Genomic DNA, 19868 nt, shown 5'->3' with positions numbered 1-19868 from the left:
GCCCGGGTCTCTCGGAGCCCGGTCCCCGCCCGCCCGCTGCCTCGGAACCCTCCCCCGCGGGTCCCGCAGCCTCTGGAAGCCTCTCTGGGCTCAGCCCCGCGCCGCCGCCGCGTCGGGGCTCCGAGTGCACCCCCGGCAGCTGCGTCCCCGGCCCGACTAGCCGCCCCAGGCCGCAGGCGTCCGCAAAGGCCTGGCCTGAGCGCGCGGCGCGCACGTGGGGAGGGGGCGTCCCGGGGCGGGCGCGGGGAGGGCGGAGCCACGGGCCCGGGCGCGCGGCCGGCGCGGGCTGACGGAGGTCGGCGGCCCGGGAGCGGACCCCGGCGTCCGGGAGGCGGCGCCAGGTGCCGCGCCCCCGCCCCGCGTCCGCCGCGCGCCCCCGCCCCCGGGCCGCCCCCCGCCCGTGACGCGCTCCCCGCCCCCTCCGCGCCGGGAGCCCGAGCCCAAGCCGGAGCCCGAGGAGGGCGAAGGGGCGGCGGGCGGCGAGGAGGCGGCGCGGGAGGCGGCTGGTGCCGCGGGGCCGCCGCCGCCTCTGAGCCGCGCCGAGCGCACGAGCGCAGCCGCGTCGCTGCGGCCCCGGCCGCGCCATGGGGAAGGAGCAGGAGCTGGTGCAGGCGGTGAAGGCGGAGGACGTAGGGACCGCGCAGAGGCTGCTGCAGAGGCCGCGGCCCGGGAAGGCCAGTGAGTGCCGGGGGCGCGGGGCGTGGGCGGGAGCCCCGGGGGCCCCTCCCCGGCGCAGAGCCCCCCACCCCTCCCGGCGCCGGGCGGGGAGGGTACGCTGTCGGGTCCCCGGGGGCGGGGCGGGGCCAGCAGCGCCCAGACCCTCGGTCCGTGCCCCCCACCCGCTGTCCCCAGCACTGGAGATGGGGCGGCCCGGAGAGCCGGCCGTCACCCTGAGCCCCCCAGCGGGCACCTGGCGGCACCCGCCTCCCGGGCCGCGGGCGTTCGCATCCCTCCCTCCCTAACTCTGTCCCCCTCCCTTCCCAGGCTGCGGGCTGACAGCTGGAGGTCTCTGCTGGGGCCTTCAAAGGGCGAGGCGGATGCCCCCCCCAACCACACGCACCGGGCAGACAGGGAGGGGGCCCCTGCGGGGAGGGGCGACCCGGGAGCTGACAGTCCCTGGCAGACCCCCTCCCCGCCCCACGTTTAATAACACGCTTTGCAGGGAAGGTGGGGGGCAGGATCACGCTGGGGGTGTGGCTGCCCTGGCATGGCCGGTGGGGGGCCATTTACTGATGGGAGAGCAGAGGCCCAAGGTCGCCCAGCCCAGGGCAGGCTGGACTCCAGGCAGGGCCGGCCTGGGGGCAAGGGCTTGGGGCCCTGCTCAGCCAGGCTCCAGCCGACCCAGGTCCCCAGCTTCCCTGCTGGGAAAGGAGGCCATGAGGGAGTGGGGGACCACCATTGGCTATCCCCAGCTTGCCCTGTGGGGGCCCCAGGAAAGGGCTGGGAGCTTGGAGCCCTGATCCCAGCACTCATCCTGGCTCAGCGCGTAGCCTCCCTGGGGGCCGCGGGAGATGGATGGATGGGCGTGTGGACCAGCCGCGTGTGCGGCTGCGCACGTATAGCCGTGTCAGTGTGTCAGGGCACCTGTGCAGGCACGGATAGGGCTCTGCAGGTCGGCATGTGGGGTCTGGGCGTCCTCCCTCCTCCCTCCACCCCCACAGACTGTAAGACAGGGAGTCCTCCCGTTCCTCCAGGGGGATGCCAAGAACTGGGACTGGCTTCTGGGAGGTCGGTGGGGGGAACCTAGAGTCCCAGGGGAACCCCCCACTCCTGCACTTTACCAGCGGCCCATGACTGGCCAGCTCCTGTCCACTGTGTGCAGTAAGAGAAAGGGGACACCGGTGCCTTTGCACGCTGGCCCCGAGCTGATTTCAGGTCCCTGGGCTCAGAAAGGGAGAGCTTGTGGGCAGAGGTAGCCTCAGCTGAGCCTGGAGACCAGGTGTAGGGATTGAGAGGGAAGGCAAGGTAAAGGCTTCCACCTAGTGGTCGCATGACCTTGGACACAGACAGCTCCAACTCGGTGGACCTCAGTCTCCTCGTCTGTAGGATGGGATGTCAGCCTCACGGAGGGGTCCTAAGATCAGTGAGCCTGGGCGCTTGGAGCCCAGGCATTCAGTAAGTGCTCAGTAAATGCCAGCGATGACCGCAGCCTTAGACGGCCCAGGTCCAGGGGCCGGGGAAGTGGGGGCTTCAGCTCTGGGGAGGTTCCTCCTCCCTTCTATTGTGGCCATTCTGGGGGCTTCCATCCTCACCTGGGTCTCTGCCTGTCTTGCCTGGCCTCTGGGGCAGGAGAGACACCTGCCCTGGCCCCGGCTCCTGCTCTCTGACTCACAGGGGCGGGTGTAATAAATCAGAGAAGAAATCCCTCCATGAATTAGCTCCGTCGTCATGGCAACGCTGGCCTGCTTTGGAGTAAGATGTATTTTGATTCAGTAAAGTACAGCTGAGTTTGGGCCACGAGGTGGGGGGTGTCCAGCAGTGTCCTCCAGGGTCCCCTGAGCCCAGGGCTGTCCCCATGAGCTTTACTTCCATGGTCCCCTCTGGGTGCCCGGCCCCTTCCCTCCACCGCCTTCTCCAGAGTCACCCCAGGCTCAGCCAGCCCCCCACTCACCCCGTCCTGAAGGGAGCCTCCCGTGCCCGCATGCACACACTTAGCCGCTGTCCTTGAGCAGAAGAGGAGCCTGTTCTGGGGGAGATGCCGGGGCAGGGGCTGGCCTCCTGCTGGTCGGGAGGGACCTACTCTTCCCTCTGACCCAGACCCTATCCAGGAAGGCCCCCTGTCCGTGGAGGCAGGTCTGAGAATGCCCTGGAGGACGCCCCTGAGCACCGAGGGCCAGCGCCCCGCCCCCCTCTCACCTTCTAATAGCCCCCTAGTAGCTCCCTTCTAGCCCGGGGTATGAACTGGATCCCAGAGTTGGGGACAGGCTCAGGAGAGCAGTGAGAGGGCTGGTCAGGGATAAGGGCTTTACTGTCATAGAGTCACAGGGCTTAGGGACCTCATGGAGAGGGAGGGGGGCTCCTGGGCTTTCATTCTGGCCCTGGTCCCCTCCAGCTATGCTTGCTCCTGCGTCATCCAAAGAACCCATTTCCAGGTGAAACAGCCCCCAGCCCCAGGCCCTTCTCAGTTCTGGGACCTTCCTGGGTAACCAGTCTCCCACAGGAATTGGGGTTAGCATGTCCCAAGACCTCAAGTTCCCTCCATCCAATTTCAGCCATTTTCCCCCTTGAGGAGACCATGGGTGGGGAGAGGGATGAGATGGCTTTACTAAGGCACTCCTTCTCACATGGGGGTGGTCCCCTTCCTAAGGGAGACATCCTCCCCCACTAGCAGCTGTCACCTTCTGGGCTTTGACCTCCAGCCCCCCGAGATTTCAGCCCCTGCAGGTGTGGCTGGGTGAGAAGGTGGTTTCCACTCTGGCTGCCTTAGCTGGGGGAGGGATGATAGGGCCTGGCTTGGGCAATCCTGGGGACATGCTGAAGGCTGGCTACCCTGGAGCTGGGAAGAGCGGGGCTCAGTGTTCTGGGGGGAGAACCTCCTGATTGTGACCCTGGCAGGGATGCATGGTTCAGTGACATCTGCGCTCCCTTCAGCTAAATGGTAAGGGATGGTGGCAGGCCCTACGACATAATTCCCAGGTCCCCACGCAAAATGTAAATGCAGGGCCCCTTGCTCAAAAATAAGAATTTCAGGTCGGGCACGGTGGCTTTGCCTGTAATCCCAGCACTTTGGGAGGCTGAGGCAGGCGGATCACCTGAGGTCAGGAGTTCGAGACCAGCCTGACCAACGTGGAGAAACCCCGTCTCTACTAAAAATACAAAATTAGCTGGGCGTGGTGGTTCATGCCTGTAATCCCAGCTACTCAGGAGGCTAAGACAGGAGAATTGCTTGAACCCAGGAGGTGGAGGTTGTGGTGAGCCGAGATCGCACCATTGCACTCCAGCCTGGGCAACAAGAATGAAACTTTGTTTCCAGACAGAAAAAAAAAAAAAAAAAGAATTTCAAGATGGTGACAGGAGAGCATCTGCAGGCATGGGGTCCTTCTGAGCCAAGCACAGGCCACACACCCGTGAAGTCCCCTCGGCAGCCAGGCAGGGTGTGGGGGATGAAGAGATCGGTCCAGTCTGCTGCTGACTGAGCACCTCATCTGCGCGGGGCACTGTTTGAGCCACTGAGGATTCTTCCGTGAGCAGAACAGATGAGGGCCCTTGTCCCCTTGGTGCTGGTAGTTGAAAGATGGAGATGGGTAGGAGCAAGAGCAGAAGGAGGTGGATGTGGCAGGTGGTGATGAGGGCTGCAGAGCCAAGCACAGCAGCTACGGGGTGGGCAGGGTCACCACTTCAGATGGGGAGGGCAAGCTGAGTGAGCAGCCTGTGGGTAAGGACCTGAAAAACGTGAGAGAGGCTGTGGGGTTAACTAGGGAAGAGGAGCCCACACATGCACACAGGGCATGTGGAAAGGACCTGGGCAGGGCAGACTATGTGCTAGAGGAACGTCTGGAGGCCTGTGTGTAGCTACAGCAGTAATGGTGGAAGTAATGAGAACTGAGAGCAAAACAGGAGCCCCACGCACGGCCGCTGTCCAATCTCAGCCTCCCCTCCCGGCACGGCTGCTGTCCAGTGTCGGCCTCCCCTCCCAGCACGGCCGCTGTCCAATCTCAGCCTCCCCTCCCAGCATGGCCGCTGTCCACTGTCGGCCTCCCCTCCCAGTGAGACCAGTGCTGCCAGGGGGTCTTCAGGAGAGAAGTGGCCGGATCTGACTCATGTTCTCTCTCCTCTGTTTTTTTTTTTTTGAGACAGGGTCTTGCTCTGTCACCCAGGAGGTTGGAATGCAGTGGTGCGATCCCGGCTCAGTGTAGCTTCAACCTCCTGGGCTCAGTCCATCCTCCCGCCTCAGCCTCCCTAGTAGCAGGGACCACAGGCACACGCCTCCATGCCTGGCTAATTTTTTTTCCTTTATTTTTTGTAGAGATGGGGTCTTGCTATGATGGCCAGGCTGGCCTTGAACTCCTGGCCACAAGTGATCCTCCCACCTCAGCCTCCCAAAGTGCTGGGGTTACAGGCATGAGCCATGGCACAGAGCCTGACTCATGTTTTCCCAGGGACTCCCAACTAGGGTGGGTGTGGAGGTTGGACCAAGGGATGTGGGAGGACCTTAGCAACACCAGTGAGGAGGGGATGGCACTAATCCTGCCAGAGATACCGGCCTGGACCAGGTCGGTGACAGTGGCCGCAGGGAGAAGGGCTAGGGTTCCAAGTGTGTTCTGGGGATGTCTGAGAGGCAGAGCTGACAGACAAGCTATAGGTGTACAGGAAAGGCTCCAGGGCTGGCTCCAAGGTTTTGGCCTGGGCCATGGTCAGGAAGGGTGGCATTGCCACTAACCAAGAGGGACACTGGTGCCAGCAGTGTCTGAGCAGTGGGGGAGGGGCCGGTGACGCTGGAGACGCCTTTGCTTGCCAGGAGAAACCCCTGGCTGGAGAAAGGTGGGGGTGGGATTCCTGTACAGCTAATATTAGTAATCGCCACGCACCAAGTCCTGACTTGTGCCAGGCCCTGCACGCTTTATGTCTGGAAATGCTCTCACACCTCTGGGAGGCCCTGTTAGCACCCGCGGCTCCAGCTCAGGGAGGGCGCCGGCGGCCAAGGCCACAGGCTGGTGAGTGGCAAAGCAGAGATTCGAATTCACAGCTGTCTGGCTCCCTCTGCCAGCCTCGTGGGTCCTCAGGGGACCTGCGCCCTGCGTCCAGTGGCTGGGACCGAGGCCGGGGCAGCGGGGGCTGCTGTGGGTCACTGTGTAAGCCCTGCAGCCAGCCCTGTGCCTCGACTCCCTCAACTCCCCTGCCCTCAGCTCCCGCCCCCACCCCGTCCTGGGCCTGGACAAAGGGGCTTCTGTCCTGCCAGCTCCCCTCTCAGAGTGACTGACCCACAAATGGGTTATGTAACCACGGCCCAGATAGGCGGGGGTTTGGCCCAAGTCTGCTTGGACTAGTGCCCACTGGGAGGGCATCGGTGGGCTTCCCTCCTCTGGCAGCCAGCTGGGGGAGGCCAGGATGCGGGGGGCCCCAGGAGGATACTGGGGCCCTGAAGGCAGGGCATGGGCCCCTCTGGCCTCAGGTGCTCCGAGTCGCTGGGGAGGAGGCGGCCGTTCGCGTGAGGTCGCTCAGAGGTGCCAGCCCACTCGCCCGCCTCCCACTTCTGCTCATCCACACTGGCTGTGGCCCAGGGCTGGCAGTGGGGGTGCTGCACGGTGGAGACGCAGATCCTCCCCCAGAGATACCCCCATTTCCGGGTGTTCCAGCCTCCCTGGCCACCCCCGGCCCCATCTGGATCCTTCTGAGAGACAGATTGGGCCGGCTCTCTCCCTCCCACATTGGCAGGTGCCCAGCCAGTGTCCCAAGGGAGGGGTGTGCATGCACATGTGTGTGCTGGTGTGGGTGCACAGCCTTGCCTCCTATCCCCAGGTGGGGACAAGGACCCCAGGCCGGAGTCCTCAGTACTGTGAACCCCCACATCTTGGCAATGGGACACCAAGTCCTGAGCAGCTGGCACCTGGGGCGGGGTGTGGGGCAGAGCTGAACGCATGAGTGCACGAGTGGACGAGTGAGTGTCTGCAGACTGAGAGCCCAGCAGCTTTGTGCCTGCCGGGGAGATGGCTGGCACCCTCTCCCTGCCCTCAGGCCACCTGGAGGGGCTGGCACAGCCTCCCCTCACCAAGTCTCCTTCCATCCCCAGAGCTCCTGGGCTCCACCAAGAAGATCAATGTTAACTTCCAGGACCCAGATGGGTGAGTTCTGAGCCAGGCGGTTCCCGCCTGGAAGGGAGGATGGCTCCTAGGGAGGGCAGGGTGCCCGAGGCGCCGGGGCCTCTGCTCTATGTGTCCTCTGCCCATGCTAGCTTCTCGGCTTTGCACCACGCGGCCCTGAATGGCAACACGGAATTGATCAGCCTGCTGCTGGAGGCCCAGGCTGCTGTGGACATCAAGGACAACAAAGGCAAGACTGGCCCAGGGGCCTCCAGTGGGGGCAGGGGTAGGGGAAGTGAGGGGGGCTCCCTGGGGCCTGCATGGGTCCTTGGCTGAGGTCTCAGCCCAGGGTCTTAGTCTGATTTCAGGCAGGTCCTCCTGGGATCAGGGTCCTGGAAGCCAGGGGTGGGCTTGGAGTCAGGGGTCAGCTCCCAGCAACCCCCAAACCCACAGGGTTAGCCTCAGGGGTCAAAGGTCAGCTCCCAGCATTCCCCCCACCTCCCAGAGTTGGGCTTGGGGTCAGGGGTCGGCTCCTAGCACTCTCCCACCCCCTAAGGTTGGCCTTGGGGTCAGGGGTCAGGTCCCAGCACTCCCCTATCCCCCAGGTTGGGCTTGGGGTCAGTGGTCAGCTCCCAGCATCCCCTACGCCCTAGGGTTGGGCTTGGGGTCAGGGGTCAGGTCCCAGCAGCCCCTATCCTGCAGAGTTGGGTTTGGGGTCAAAGGTCAGCTTTCAGCATCCCCCCACCCCCCAGGCATGCGGCCGCTGCACTATGCGGCCTGGCAGGGCCGGAAGGAGCCCATGAAGCTGGTGCTGAAGGCGGGCTCGTCCGTGAACATCCCATCTGATGAGGGCCACATCCCCCTGCACCTGGCAGCCCAGCACGGTCACTATGATGTGGTGAGGCCCGAGCAGGGGCGGGGGCAGAGGCGGGGCAGCCCGGGCAGGGCAGCGTGGCCTGAGGATGTGCGGGCCTGACTGCGCCCTTGGCCCGCAGTCTGAGATGCTGCTACAGCACCAGTCTAACCCGTGCATGGTGGACAACTCGGGGAAGACGCCCCTGGACCTGGCCTGCGAGTTCGGCCGCGTTGGGGTGAGTCTCCCATGGAGCTCCGTGGGGTGGGGCTGGGGAGCCCCACATCAGGGCCCCCCTACCCTAACCCCTCCTTCAAGGTGGTCCAGCTGCTTCTCAGCAGCAACATGTGTGCGGCGCTGCTGGAGCCCCGGCCGGGAGATGCCACCGACCCCAACGGCACCAGCCCTTTGCACCTCGCAGCCAAGAATGGCCACATCGACATCATCAGGTAGAGCCGGTGGCAGGGAGGGCCTCAGCCTTAGGGTCCCCAGGGTTCAGCAGCAGCCTGGGGCTCAGGGCACCAGCTTCTGGCTTGGGGATAGGGCAAGAGCAGGCAGGGTCCCAGGTCCCTGGTCAGGCCTCTGGCATGGCCTCCAGGGTCCATGTACAGTATGAGCTGGAGGGGCTGGGAAAGGGGCTTCTGTGACTTCTCTGTCCCGGTCCCGTTGCTCCTGGGTGCGCTCGAGGAGGTGCTGAACTTCCCTGAGCCTCACTTTCCCATCCAAAAGTGGGGCTCACAGCAGCGCCTACGCTAGCATCAGACAAGATAACAGCTGGGAAGTCTTAGCACAGGGAGGGCCCTTCAGCAGCACTCACTGTGGGCCGGGCGCGGCGGCTGACACCTGTGATCCCAGCACTTTGGGAGGCCAAGGAGGGAGGATTGCTTGAGGTTGGGAGTTCACAAAAAAAAAAAAAAAAAAATTAGCCACATGTGTTGGCAGACACTTGTAGACCCAGCTACTGGGAAGCTGAGGCAGGAGAATCACTTGAGCCCATGAGGCTGAGGCTGCAGTGAGTGGTGACTGTGCCATTGCACTCCAGCCTGGGTGACAGAGCAAGACCCTGTCTCAAAAAATGCAGTGCATTGCACTGCAGCCTGGGTGTGGTGATGCACACCTGTAGTCCCAGCTGCTTGAGAGGCTGAGGTGGGAGGATTGCCTGAGCCTGGGAGGTCGAGGCTACGGTGAGCCAGGATGGTGCCATTGCATTCCAGCCTGGGTGACAGAGAGAGACCCCATCTCTACTTTTTTTAAAAAGTGACTGAGTGTGGTGGTTCAAAATGCTGCAATCCCAGCATTTTGGGAGACTGACGCAGGAGCCCAGGAGTTTGAGACCAGCCTGGGCAACATAGCAAGACCTGGTTTTTACAAAAAATAAAGGCAAAAACAAACAAACAAAAAAGCTGGAAATGAACATGCATGTCTGTAATCCCAGCTACTCTGGAGGCTGAGGCAGGAGGATTGCTTGAGGCCAGGAGTTTGAGGCTGCAGTAAGCCATGACTGCACCACTGTACTCTAGCCTGGGTGACAGAGTGAGACCCTGTCTTAGAAAAAGCAGACCGGACTCAATGGCTCACGCCTGTAATCCCAGCACTTTGGGCGGCCGAGGCGGGTGAATCACCTGAGGTCAGAAGTTTGTGTCCAACTTGGCCAAAATGGTGGAAACCCCATCTCTACTAAAAATACAAAATTAGCTGGGCGTGGTGGCAGGTGCCTGTAATCCCAGCTACTCCAGAGGCTGAGGCAGGAGAATCGCTTGAACCCAGGAGGTGGAGGTTGCAGTGAACCGAGATCGCACCATGGCATTCCAGCCTGGTCAACAAGGGTGAAACTCCATCTCAAAAAAAAAAAAAACCGTACAAGAAAAAGCGCTCAACACTCAGTGAATGTCAGAGACACGGGGCAGGGCTAGACGGTCCTCAGCCCCCAACCAGACTGCTGGGGTACCTGGAAATGGAGGCCTGGCTTGGGGGTGCTGGGAGGCCTCCTGCTGGAAGGCCCCGCCTGTCCACCTTGCCTTCCCGCCAGGCTCCTCCTCCAAGCCGGCATCGACATTAACCGCCAGACCAAGTCCGGCACGGCCCTGCACGAGGCTGCGCTCTGCGGGAAGACAGAGGTGGTGCGGCTGCTGCTGGATGTGAGTGTGGGGGCCAGGGGTGCTGGGCCCAGTGGGCTGTAGGGGCTCCTGACAGGGCCTCACCTCTCACATGTGCAGAGCGGGATCAATGCCCACGTGAGGAACACCTACAGCCAGACAGCCCTGGACATCGTGCACCAGTTCACCACGTCCCAGGCCAGCAGAGAGATCAAGCAGCTGTTGCGAGGTGGGCCCAGGCAGGGCAGAGGGGCAGTGGCTGGGGCTGGGGCTGGGCCAGATCAGCCCGCAGGACTTGGGGGGCCCCCTCCTGTATCCCCAGAGGCCTCGGCGGCCCTGCAGGTCCGGGCGACCAAGGATTATTGCAACAATTACGACCTGACCAGCCTCAATGTGAAGGCGGGGGACATCATCACAGTAAGCATGGCCTCAGGGGCTGTCTCGGCAGGGAGAGGGCGGCACCTGGGCGTGTGCACCCCAGAACACCGCCGTCCTGCCGCAACTGGGGGGCACTGGGCAGGAGACTGCGAAATGGGGCATCTCCCTGAGCGCCCCCCACCTTACTGGTCAGGTCCTTGAGCAGCATCCGGATGGCCGGTGGAAGGGCTGTATCCATGACAACCGGACGGGTAATGACCGGGTGGGTTACTTCCCGTCCTCCTTGGGCGAGGCCATCGTCAAGCGTGCAGGCAAGTTCCACCCCACCGTGGGGGGCAGGCAGGAGCCACGCACCTTGGGCTTGGGGGCTGGAAGCAGCGAGCATGCTAAGCGTGTGGGGGCCCAGCAGGGCTGGGTTTCTGGGTGCCAGCGTGGGGTTGAGTGGGGAGCATCAGGGTGCCCCAGCAGCCGTCTCCTCATCCGTTCCCAACCTGTTCCTTTGTGCGTTCCACCAAGCACTGTGTGCTGCCACGTCTGGTTCTGAACTGGCCACCAGGACAGATGGGACCTAACTCCCAAGGAGCTCGCCCTGGGGCAGGAGGGGGCAGGGGACGGTGAAGTAAACATGAAAGGACATGTACTTACCAGTGACCCGGAGCACAGGGAGGGCCTGCTTGAGATGAGGCAGTCAGAGGAGGCCAGAGAATGCCCTGAGAGGCTGGTGGGTTCCAGGTGGCAGGAGCTGTGCATTAAAAGGGGGCGGGGCCAGGCGTGGTGGCTCACGCTTGTCATCCCAGCACTTTGGGAGGCCAAGGCGAGAGGACTGTTTGAGCCCGGGAGTTCGAGATCAGCCTGGACAACATAGTGAGATTCCATCTCTACAAAACATAAAATCAGCCAAGCATGGTGGTGTGCACCTATGGCCCCAGCGACTTGGGAGGCTGAGGTGGGAGGGTTGCTTGAGCCTGGGAAGTGGAGGCTACAGTGAGCCAAGATTGCACCAGCCTGAGGGACAGCGCGAGACTCTGTCTCAAAATAATAATGATAACAACAAAGGCACTCAAGTGTCTGCTTTTGGTGAAGAAAAAAGGGAAAAACCAAAGGCGCTGAGGCAGGCAAGAGCTGGGCACACCTGAGGAACAGGAGGCTGAGGAGAGGGACTAGGCCAGGGACCCAGGCTGTGAAGCCCCACGTGGCGGCTCTGAGGGACCAGGGGCCCGTTTACTCCTGATGGAGGACATGGAGGTGCACAAGCAGGGCCAGCCCCCCGTCACGGCCATCTAGCTCCTGAGTGGGAGCCTTGGCTCCAGCTTGTGGGGGTCTTCTTGCCTGCCCCCCACTCCCCAGTACAGAGATGTTCACACCATCCAGCAGTCTCTGGCCCCCTGCCCCCAGGACCCCAGGGCCACCAGCAGGATGCCTAGGCTTGGCTGCCTCTGCCTCTCTCCTGCTCTAAACGTCTGGCGGGGGAGGGGTCTTCCTCGGGGCTCTCAGCTCCCTGGAGACAACAGCAGGCAGAGAGGACCCCCCTGCTGTGGCTGCCCGGCCTCTGCCCCGCCTCCCCTGTGTCAGCACCCGCCCTCGCTGGCCCAGGTCTCAGGAGGCTGTGCTCGACCTACAGGTTCCCGAGCAGGCACTGAGCCAAGCCTGCCGCAGGGAAGCAGCTCATTGGGACCTTCTGCACCCCCAGAGGAGATCTGGGTGCTGAGGAAGCCTTTTGCAGGTAAGCTGGGTCCCTGAAGGGCAGAGGTGGCAGGACTTCCACAAGGCACCACTGTGGGGCCAGGCAGGGGCCAGCACTGGCCTCATCTTGCTCTCTCACGCTGGCAGGTGGGGACCGAAGCGGCAGCATTAGCGGCGTGGCTGGTAGCCGGGGCAGTGGGGGCCACACCCTACACGCGGGCTCTGAGGGTATCAAGGTAGGTGGGGTGGTGGTCGGGGCTAGGTTGGCCAGGGCTGGGAGCAGGCGACAAGCCGGTGTTTCTGGGTTGCAGCTCCTGGCAACGGTGCTTTCCCAGAAGTCCGTCTCCGAGTCCAGCCCAGGGGACAGCCCCGCCAAGCCTCCAGAAGGCTCTGCAGGTAAGAGCAAGGATGCTGCCGCACAGCCCGACAGAGGAAAGCAGCCCGACAGCTCTTGTCCCCCACCCACTCTCGTCCTCAGGTGCAGCCCGGTCCCAGCCTCCAGTGGCCCATGCCGGGCAGATCTATGGGGAGCAGCCGCCCAAGAAGCTGGAGCCAGCATCAGAGGGCAAGGTACAGGGCTTGGGGGTGCTCCCAGTGTGGGCTCCGGGGAGAGGCTGTAAGGCCGATGGGCTGACGGGTGCCTACACAGCCTGCCTGGCCTGGCTGCGGTGGGATCGGGGGCATTGCCAGGCCAGACCCTCTCCTCTCCTCTGTCTGTCAGTCTGTGTGTGTTGTGTGTGTCTGCCTGCGTGTATGGGTGTCGTCGTTGTGCAGGCTGTGCGTGTGGGCCAACCTGTGCCTCCATGTGTGCATGTGTGTGTGCAGGGTGTGTGTGTGATGGTGTGACTGCGAGCCGGACACGCGTGTCTGTGTACAGGTGGAAGGGGCTGGGTATGAGACGGTGCAGTGTGTGCGTGGGCGCGGCGTGTGGTGTGTGAGTGCGCCTGCGTGCTGGGGAGGTGTAAGCTGCTGGCTGAGTCCTGCACAGTGGAGTAGGCAAGGTGCCCCTGCCTGTGGGCACAGAGCCTACCTTCCGGTCCAGACGGAGGCCCCTTTCCTGGAGCCCCCTCCCAAGGGGCCACACCACCTGCCTCCCCAAGATGGCGCGGGGCGTCCCTGGTGCAAGAGCAGGGGACAGTCAGGGAGGCATGTGGCGGGCAGCAGCAGCCCCCCCGCCCCCCCAGTGGAGATCCCAGAAGGCAGAAGGGTGGAGGATGCTCCAGGAGGCGCCTCAGGGACTGTGGACTGAGGATCATTCACAGGCGAGGCTCACCGGGGCCTGCTGCAGATGGAGCAGCGGACAGCGGACACAGCAGCTGCACGGCTGGCCGGCCAAGCAGAGAAGGAGGTGCTGTGGTGGCAGGGCACAGCCAGGCAGGCGAGCCTGCAGTGGGTGCCTTGTGTCTTCCAGAGCGCCGAGGCCGTGAGCCAATGGCTCACTGCGTTCCAGCTACAGCTCTATGCCCCCAACTTCATCAGCGCTGGCTACGACCTGCCCACCATCAGCCGCATGACCCCTGAGGTGAGCTTTCCACACGCCGCCGGTGCCAGCTGCGTCCCACAGACGGGCACAGCCCCCAGCTGACAACCCTCCCCTCTGCCTAGGACCTCACGGCCATTGGTGTCACCAAGCCGGGCCACCGGAAGAAGATCGCGGCAGAGATCAGCGGCCTAAGCATCCCCGACTGGCTGCCTGAGCACAAACCCGTAAGGCCACCTGCACCCCAGGGGCTGGGCCCAGGACGGGCAGACAGACAGACAGAGAGCCTGCCTCCCTGGCCACAGCCCCCACCCACCCTCAGGGTCTTGAGGGAGAGGAGAGTGAAGGATGTCCTGCTAGCAGGGAGCCTCCCAGTCAGCCCCTGTTCTGTCACTGGGGCAGAGGCGAGGTGATGCTGTCCAGGGGCCATCGGAGCTGAGGGAGCCTGAAGCCAGGAGAGTCCCCTCCCCACGTCCATGCTCTCACCAGGACTCTGCACATGCAAGCTGCCCCACAGAGACCCCCAGCCACCAGGCCTCCAAGCACTGCCACTCACATGCAGACTGCAGGGGCTATGCTCACACACACCCAGGCACGTGCCAGCCCCTGCACAGCAGGCGTGCATGGAATACCCTGCAGGCACCCACCAACTTCGTGCGTGCACACGCGCTCTACCGCACGTGTGGCCCTCACCAATAGCTGACACCCCATTTTCGGCGATACTTGCACGTGCCATGGCCAGTGGTCATTAACAGGGAGGTGCAGATGGGTGTGGTGGTCAAGCCTGTAATCCCAGCACTTTGGGAGGCCAAGGAGGGTAGATCACAAGGTCAAGAGATCGCGACCATCCTGGCTAACATGGTGAAACCCCGTCTCTACTAAAAATACCAAAATTTGGCCATGCGTGGTGGCGGGCGCCTGTAGTCCCAGCTCCTTGGGAGGCTGAGGCAGGAGAATGGCGTAAACCCGGGAGGTGGAGCTTGCAGTGAGCCAAGATCGTGCCACTGCACTCCAGCCTGGGCAACAGAGCGAGACTCCGTCTCAAAAAACAAAACAAAAGGAGGTGCCTGTGCCGTGGGACGGTTCTGGGCCTGAAGAAGGTGGGCCCAGGCCTAGCCCAACCCAAGTGGACTCTTTGGGTCTCACACTGAGTTCTGGGCTCCCAGTGGGAGAGGCGATTGGTGGCTGTCAAGAGCCACCTGGCGTGTGGGTCTGCACTCACCCTGCCTTGCCCCACTCAATTGGTGGCTCTGGGGTCCTCCTGGGGGTCAGGTTCGGGTCCCACGGACCTTGCCGCCCACCTGGGGGTGGCTGAGTATGCCAAGAGCAGGTGCATGAGTGAATTCTAGCTGGGAGTGTGGACGCCTGGATGCCGCTCGGGGAGTGATCGGGTGTTTCTCGGTGCAGACCGATGTGGTTGTTGGCACGTGTGTTGTGGCTGTGTGGCATGTGTGTGGCCCTGTGTCTGGTGTGGGTGAGAGGTCAGCGTGTGACACGGGATGGGGTGCTGGTGCCTGTGCTTGGCTGGGAGCGCAGCGTGCAAGTCCTATGCATGTTCCTGTACCAGGTGTGGCCCCGTGTGTCTGTGTCCACGACTCTGGGGTGTGTTTGTGTCTCCCCATGGTGCTGTACTTGTGGCTGCCTGGCCGGGTGGGAAAGTGCCTTCTTCTGCTCCCCCCGACAAGGGCGTCCTATGGACGCGGTCAGCCGTGTGCGTTCACATGTGCTCGATGTGTGGCATGCGGTGTCCGCTGCCTGAGCCGAGGCTCTGCCTACATTTCTGGTGCCAACACCTTGGCCTATCCGTTTGTCCTTCTGTCTGTCTGTGCCCTGCTGGCCCCGTGCCCCCTCTTCCTCCAGCTCCAGGTAGATGGGCAGGGTGCGGGCAGCCAGCCCAGGTGGCCCCTCTGTGTCTCTGCTCTGTAGGCTAACCTGGCCGTGTGGCTGTCCATGATCGGCCTGGCCCAGTACTACAAGGTGTTGGTGGACAATGGCTATGAGAACATCGATTTCATCACTGATATCACCTGGGAAGACCTGCAGGAGATCGGCATCACCAAGCTGGGTGAGGCCCCAGCCCCAGCCCCAGCTTCCAGCCCCTGCCCTCAGCTTCCAGCCCCAGCCCCAGGCTCAGCCCCAGCCCCAGCCCCAGCCCCCAGCCCCCAGCCCAGCCCTGCCCCAGCCCAGCCCCCGCCCTGCACTTCCTGGTCCACCTGACCTGCCCCCTGCGCCCCACTCAGGACACCAGAAGAAGCTGATGCTGGCTGTGAGGAAGCTGGCAGAGCTGCAGAAGGCTGAATATGCCAAGTATGAGGGAGGCCCCCTGCGCCGGAAGGCGCCCCAGTCACTTGAAGTGATGGCCATTGAGTCTCCGCCCCCGCCTGAGCCCACACCGGCCGACTGCCAGTCCCCTAAAATGACCACCTTCCAGGACAGCGAGCTCAGTGATGAGCTGCAGGCTGCCATGACTGGCCCAGCTGAGGTGGGGACCACCGCTGAGAAGCCCTCCAGCCATCTGCCACCCACCCCGAGGGCCACCACACGGCAGGAGTCCAGCCTGAGTGGTCGGGCACGGCACATGAGCAGCTCACAGGAGCTGCTGGGTGACGGGCCCCCTGGGCCCAGCAGCCCCATGTCTCGAAGCCAGGAGTACCTGCTGGATGAAGGCCCGGCTCCCGGGACCCCGCCCAAGGAGGCCAGGCCAGGCCGCCACGGTCACAGTGTCAAGAGGGCCAGTGTGCCCCCTGTGCCTGGCAAGCCACGGCAGGTCCTCCCACCAGGCACCAGCCACTTCACGCCCCCCCAGACTCCCACCAAAACCCGACCAGGCTCTCCCCAGGCCCTTGGGGGACCTCATGGTCCATCCCCAGCTACGGCCAAGGTGAAGCCTACCCCGCAGCTGCTGCCGCCAACAGAGCGCCCCATGTCACCCCGCTCCCTGCCTCAGTCACCCACGCACCGTGGCTTTGCCTATGTGCTGCCCCAGCCTGTGGAGGGCGAGGTGGGGCCAGCTGCCCCGGGGCCTGCGCCCCCACCCGTGCCGACTGCTGTGCCCACACTGTGCCTGCCCCCCGAGGCTGACGCAGAGCCGGGGCGGCCCAAGAAGCGAGCCCACAGCCTGAATCGCTACGCAGCATCCGACAGCGAGCCAGAGCGGGATGAGCTGCTGGTGCCTACTGCTGCGGGCCCCTATGCCACGGTCCAGCGGCGCGTGGGCCGCAGCCACTCGGTGAGGGCACCTGCAGGTGCCGACAAGAACGTTAACCGCAGCCAGTCCTTCGCTGTGCGGCCCCGAAAGAAGGGGCCCCCGCCACCCCCGCCCAAGCGCTCCAGCTCGGCCCTGGCCAGTGCCAACCTGGCGGATGAACCGGTGCCGGACGCTGAGCCTGAAGATGGCCTGCTGGGGGTCCGCGCACAGTGCCGGCGGGCCAGTGACCTGGTCGGCAGCGTGGACACGGGCAGTGCCGGCAGTGTGAAGAGCATTGCGGCCATGCTGGAGCTGTCCTCCATTGGGGGTGGGGGCCGGGCTGCCCGCAGGCCTCCCGAGGGCCACCCCACTCCCCGCCCTGCCAGCCCAGAGCCGGGTCGGGTGGCCACCGTGCTGGCCTCAGTGAAACACAAAGAGGCCATCGGGCCTGGCGGGGAGGTGGTGAACCGGCGCCGCACACTCAGCGGGCCAGTCACTGGACTTCTGGCCACTGCCCGCCGGGGGCCTGGGGAGTCGGCAGACCCAGGGCTCTTTGTGGAGGATGGCACTGGCCGGCAGCGGCCTCGGGGTCCCTCCAAGGGCGAGGCAGGTGTTGAGGGCCCGCCCTTAGCCAGGGTGGAGGCCAGCGCCACACTCAAGAGGCGCATCCGGGCCAAGCAGAACCAGCAGGAGAACGTCAAGTTCATCCTGACCGAGTCTGACACGGTGAAGCGCCGGCCCAAGGCCAAGGAGCGGGAGGCCGGGCCTGAGCCACCACCACCACTGTCCGTGTACCAGAATGGCACTGGCACCGTGCGCCGCCGACCGGCCTCGGAGCAGGCTGGGCCTCCGGAGCTGCCCCCACCGCCCCCGCCTGCCGAACCCCCACCCACCGACCTGGCACACCTACCCCCACTACCCCCGCCTGAGGGCGAAGCCCGGAAGCTGGCCAAGCCGCCTGTCTCTCCCAAGCCAGTCCTGACGCAGCCCATGCCCAAGATCCAGGGCTCGCCCACACCCACCTCCAAGAAGGTGCCGCTGCCAGGCCCTGGCAGCCCAGGTAGGCGCATGGGGCCAGCCAGGGTGGGGTGAGGGGGCGGCAGGACTCTGCTCCACCTCTCTACTCGGTGGTCTGCGGGGTTTTCCTTTTCTTGGGTTTGATGGAAGTCCAGGTGGGGTGGGAACGTGTCCCCAGACCCTCTCATGCATCCAGGGCAAGGTGAGCAGGGTCCTTCCTGGTCCGCTGGGGAGGCAGTGGCGCGAGTAGGCCGCGGGAGGCCGGGGCAGGGGGCCCGGCGGCGGGGTTCGTGTCCGCTTGGTGCCAGCGTGGTCCTTCCCGCAGAGGTGAAGCGCGCCCACGGCACACCGCCGCCCGTGTCTCCCAAGCCGCCGCCGCCGCCCACGGCGCCCAAGCCCGCCAAGGCGGCCGCGGGGCTGCCTTCGGGCAGCGCTGGCCCTTCGCCCGCACCCTCGCCCGCGCGCCAGCCGCCCGCCGCCCTCGCCAAGCCGCTCGGTACGCCTCCCTCGCTGGGCACCAGCCCCGTCAAGCCCCCGTCCCCCGGCGCGCCCGCGCTGCACGTGCCCGCCAAGCCCCCGCGCGCCGCCGCCGCTGCCGCCGCCGCGACCCCCGCCCCGACCGAAGGCGCCTCGCCCGGGGACAGCGCCCGGCAGAAGCTGGAGGAGACGAGCGCATGCTTGGCCGCGGCGCTGCAGGCGGTGGAGGAGAAAATCCGGCAGGAGGACGCGCAGGGCCCGCGGTAGGTGTGGGGCGTGGCCTGGCGGGCGGAGGGCGGGGCTTGGTAGAGATGGGCGTGGCGTGAGCGCGTCTCAGTAGGGACAGGCGCGGCGTCAGCCGGGCTCGGTCGAGGTCATCGTGCGGTAGGCGGAGCCCGACGGAGATGAGGGCTGTGGGCGTGTCCTGACCGAGGTGGGCGTGGCCAGGCCCTAACCCACCCCGCCCGCTCACGCCCCGCGCCCCGCGCCCCGCAGCGACTCGGCGGCAGAAAAGAGCACGGGCAGCATCCTGGACGACATCGGCAGCATGTTCGACGACCTGGCCGACCAGCTGGACGCCATGCTGGAGTGAGCGCCGCCTCGCCGGGCCCGCCTGCGCCGCCCGGGCCCTCCCCGCACACTGACCTATACCTCAGGATGGGCGCGTCTGGGCGCGGCGCGAGCGGCCAGGCAGGGCCCCGCACAAGCACAACTCCGGCCCCTGGGGTCGGGCCGGGGCGCCCACCGGGGACCGCCTGGCCGGGGGCTCCAAGGGCTCTGGGCAGACCCCGCGCCTGCGCGTCCTCCCCATCTGCTGCTCCCCATGCAATACCTGCTGGGCCTCCTGCCTGTGCGGAAGGGGAGGGCGCCCCGGGACCAGGGATGGGGCAGCGCACAGGCCCGGGCCCAGCACAGAACTGCCCATCGGGACGCCCGGTCAGCCGCTCAGGCGCAGCACAAGGGACAGGGGACCAGGGTCAGGGCCCCCCTGCCCCACCGCACCCCCAGAATATAAGCTATCAAGAGTATTAATTTATTGGGAATGAGCTGAGGCGGATTTCCCCAGAGAAACAAAAAGGTATAACTTTAACAAATATATATTTAAAGAAAGAAATATTATTGATTCTATAGAAAACCATTTACCAACTGAAAGGACAAGAGTCTAGCTCCGGACAAAAGCTGTTAAGAGGACCAGGCTGTCTGCCTGCGGTCCTTCCTCCCTCCGGCCAGAGTGGAGGCCCCAGGCCGCTAGCACAGGTGGAAGGCTGGGGCCCCGGGGCGGGTGCTCAGGCGGGGGCTCCTCCGCGCTTCTCTCCTAAGTTCTCTGCGCCCCAAGAACTCGAGGTTGTGCCTTGCTCTTGGCGGCCATGTCCTCCTCCTGGCGTGGCTGTATCGGGGTGCGGGTGGGTGTGGTGAATGTGGGTGTGTCAGTGTGGCGGCCACGTGGAAGCAGGGCACGTAGCAGGCCAGGCCAGGGACTTGCAGCTCCTCTGAGGGCGTGCCTGGCCTCCTCTGGGGCCTGTGCAGGCAGCCTGTCCACCCCGCCGGAGTTCCCACGGACGCTTCTGCTCATGGTCCAAGGCTGTGTCGTGTGGTCATTCTCACCCTCCCTTTTCCTCTCTCTGTCCCTGCTCCCTCCAAGAAGTACTGACTGGTCTCTATCGTGTTTGCTGATCCACAGTGTTGGGCACAACTTTGACGTTTCTTAAAAAAAAAATTTTAAAAATGCCGAAAACCAGCGATTGTGGTGTGGGGCGGGCGGAGGCGGCTGGCGGAGGTGGCGTCCGTGCGTGCAGGGCCCCTTCCCGCTGTCTCACCCCGTGCTTCCCTGTAAGTGGACGTGCCCAGCTGTCCCCCCAGGCCTCTCCTCAGTGGGCGGCCCAGGCTGGGCTCCAGCAGGCAGGGAGGGGAGGTTTGGGCAAGGCGCTGCTGTTGGCTGTCAATAAACAGCAGGAAA

General features: G+C 64.5%; 1 protein-coding gene and 1 long non-coding RNA gene across 6 annotated transcripts; one reads left to right on the top strand and one right to left on the bottom strand.

Moving 5' to 3' along the window:
• Window positions 1-423: 423 nt before the first annotated feature.
• CASKIN1 (CASK interacting protein 1) lies at window positions 424-19647 on the top strand. Of its 5 annotated transcripts, XM_007982387.3 has the most exons (20): window positions 424-678; window positions 6731-6782; window positions 6893-6990; window positions 7493-7638; window positions 7736-7831; window positions 7912-8042; window positions 9623-9731; window positions 9810-9918; window positions 10012-10106; window positions 10261-10378; window positions 11689-11790; window positions 11898-11986; window positions 12062-12146; window positions 12229-12320; window positions 13162-13272; window positions 13356-13457; window positions 15157-15295; window positions 15471-17477; window positions 17760-18174; window positions 18407-19647. In XM_007982387.3, exons 1-20 carry the CDS (start codon window positions 585-587, stop codon window positions 18501-18503), a joined length of 4287 nt encoding a protein of 1428 aa, XP_007980578.2. In that variant the 5' UTR covers window positions 424-584; the 3' UTR covers window positions 18504-19647. The 5 variants fall into 5 exon arrangements, with proteins under 5 accessions (XP_007980578.2, XP_072871131.1, XP_037845915.2 ...); XM_073015030.1 differs by having other exon boundaries at window positions 507-678; window positions 11898-12146; window positions 18407-18609; XM_037989987.2 differs by having other exon boundaries at window positions 507-678; window positions 9810-10106; window positions 18407-18609.
• Window positions 9018-9895, bottom strand: LOC140711644 (uncharacterized). Its single transcript, XR_012092891.1, has 3 exons — window positions 9795-9895; window positions 9216-9694; window positions 9018-9114 (listed from the first exon to the last, which is right to left on the bottom strand). It is a non-coding gene; the product is annotated as an uncharacterized lncRNA (long non-coding RNA).
• Window positions 19648-19868: the final 221 nt, after the last annotated feature.

The sequence above is a fragment of the Chlorocebus sabaeus genome, chromosome 5 (genome assembly GCF_047675955.1).
Source record: "Chlorocebus sabaeus isolate Y175 chromosome 5, mChlSab1.0.hap1, whole genome shotgun sequence".
NCBI lineage: Eukaryota > Metazoa > Chordata > Mammalia > Primates > Cercopithecidae > Chlorocebus > Chlorocebus sabaeus.
This window is presented reverse-complemented; position numbering and strand designations above follow the sequence as displayed.

Excerpts from the sequence above, each read along its gene's own strand:
- CASKIN1 (XM_073015029.1), top strand. The coding sequence starts at position 585 with ATGGGGAAGGAGCAGGAGCTGGTGCAGGCGGTGAAGGCGGAGGACGTA. Across the intron at positions 9,732-9,809 it reads TGGTGCGGCTGCTGCTGGAT|AGCGGGATCAATGCCCACGT; the intron begins GTGAGTGTGGGG and ends TCACATGTGCAG. Across the intron at positions 11,791-11,897 it reads GCTGAGGAAGCCTTTTGCAG|GTGGGGACCGAAGCGGCAGC; the intron begins GTAAGCTGGGTC and ends TCACGCTGGCAG.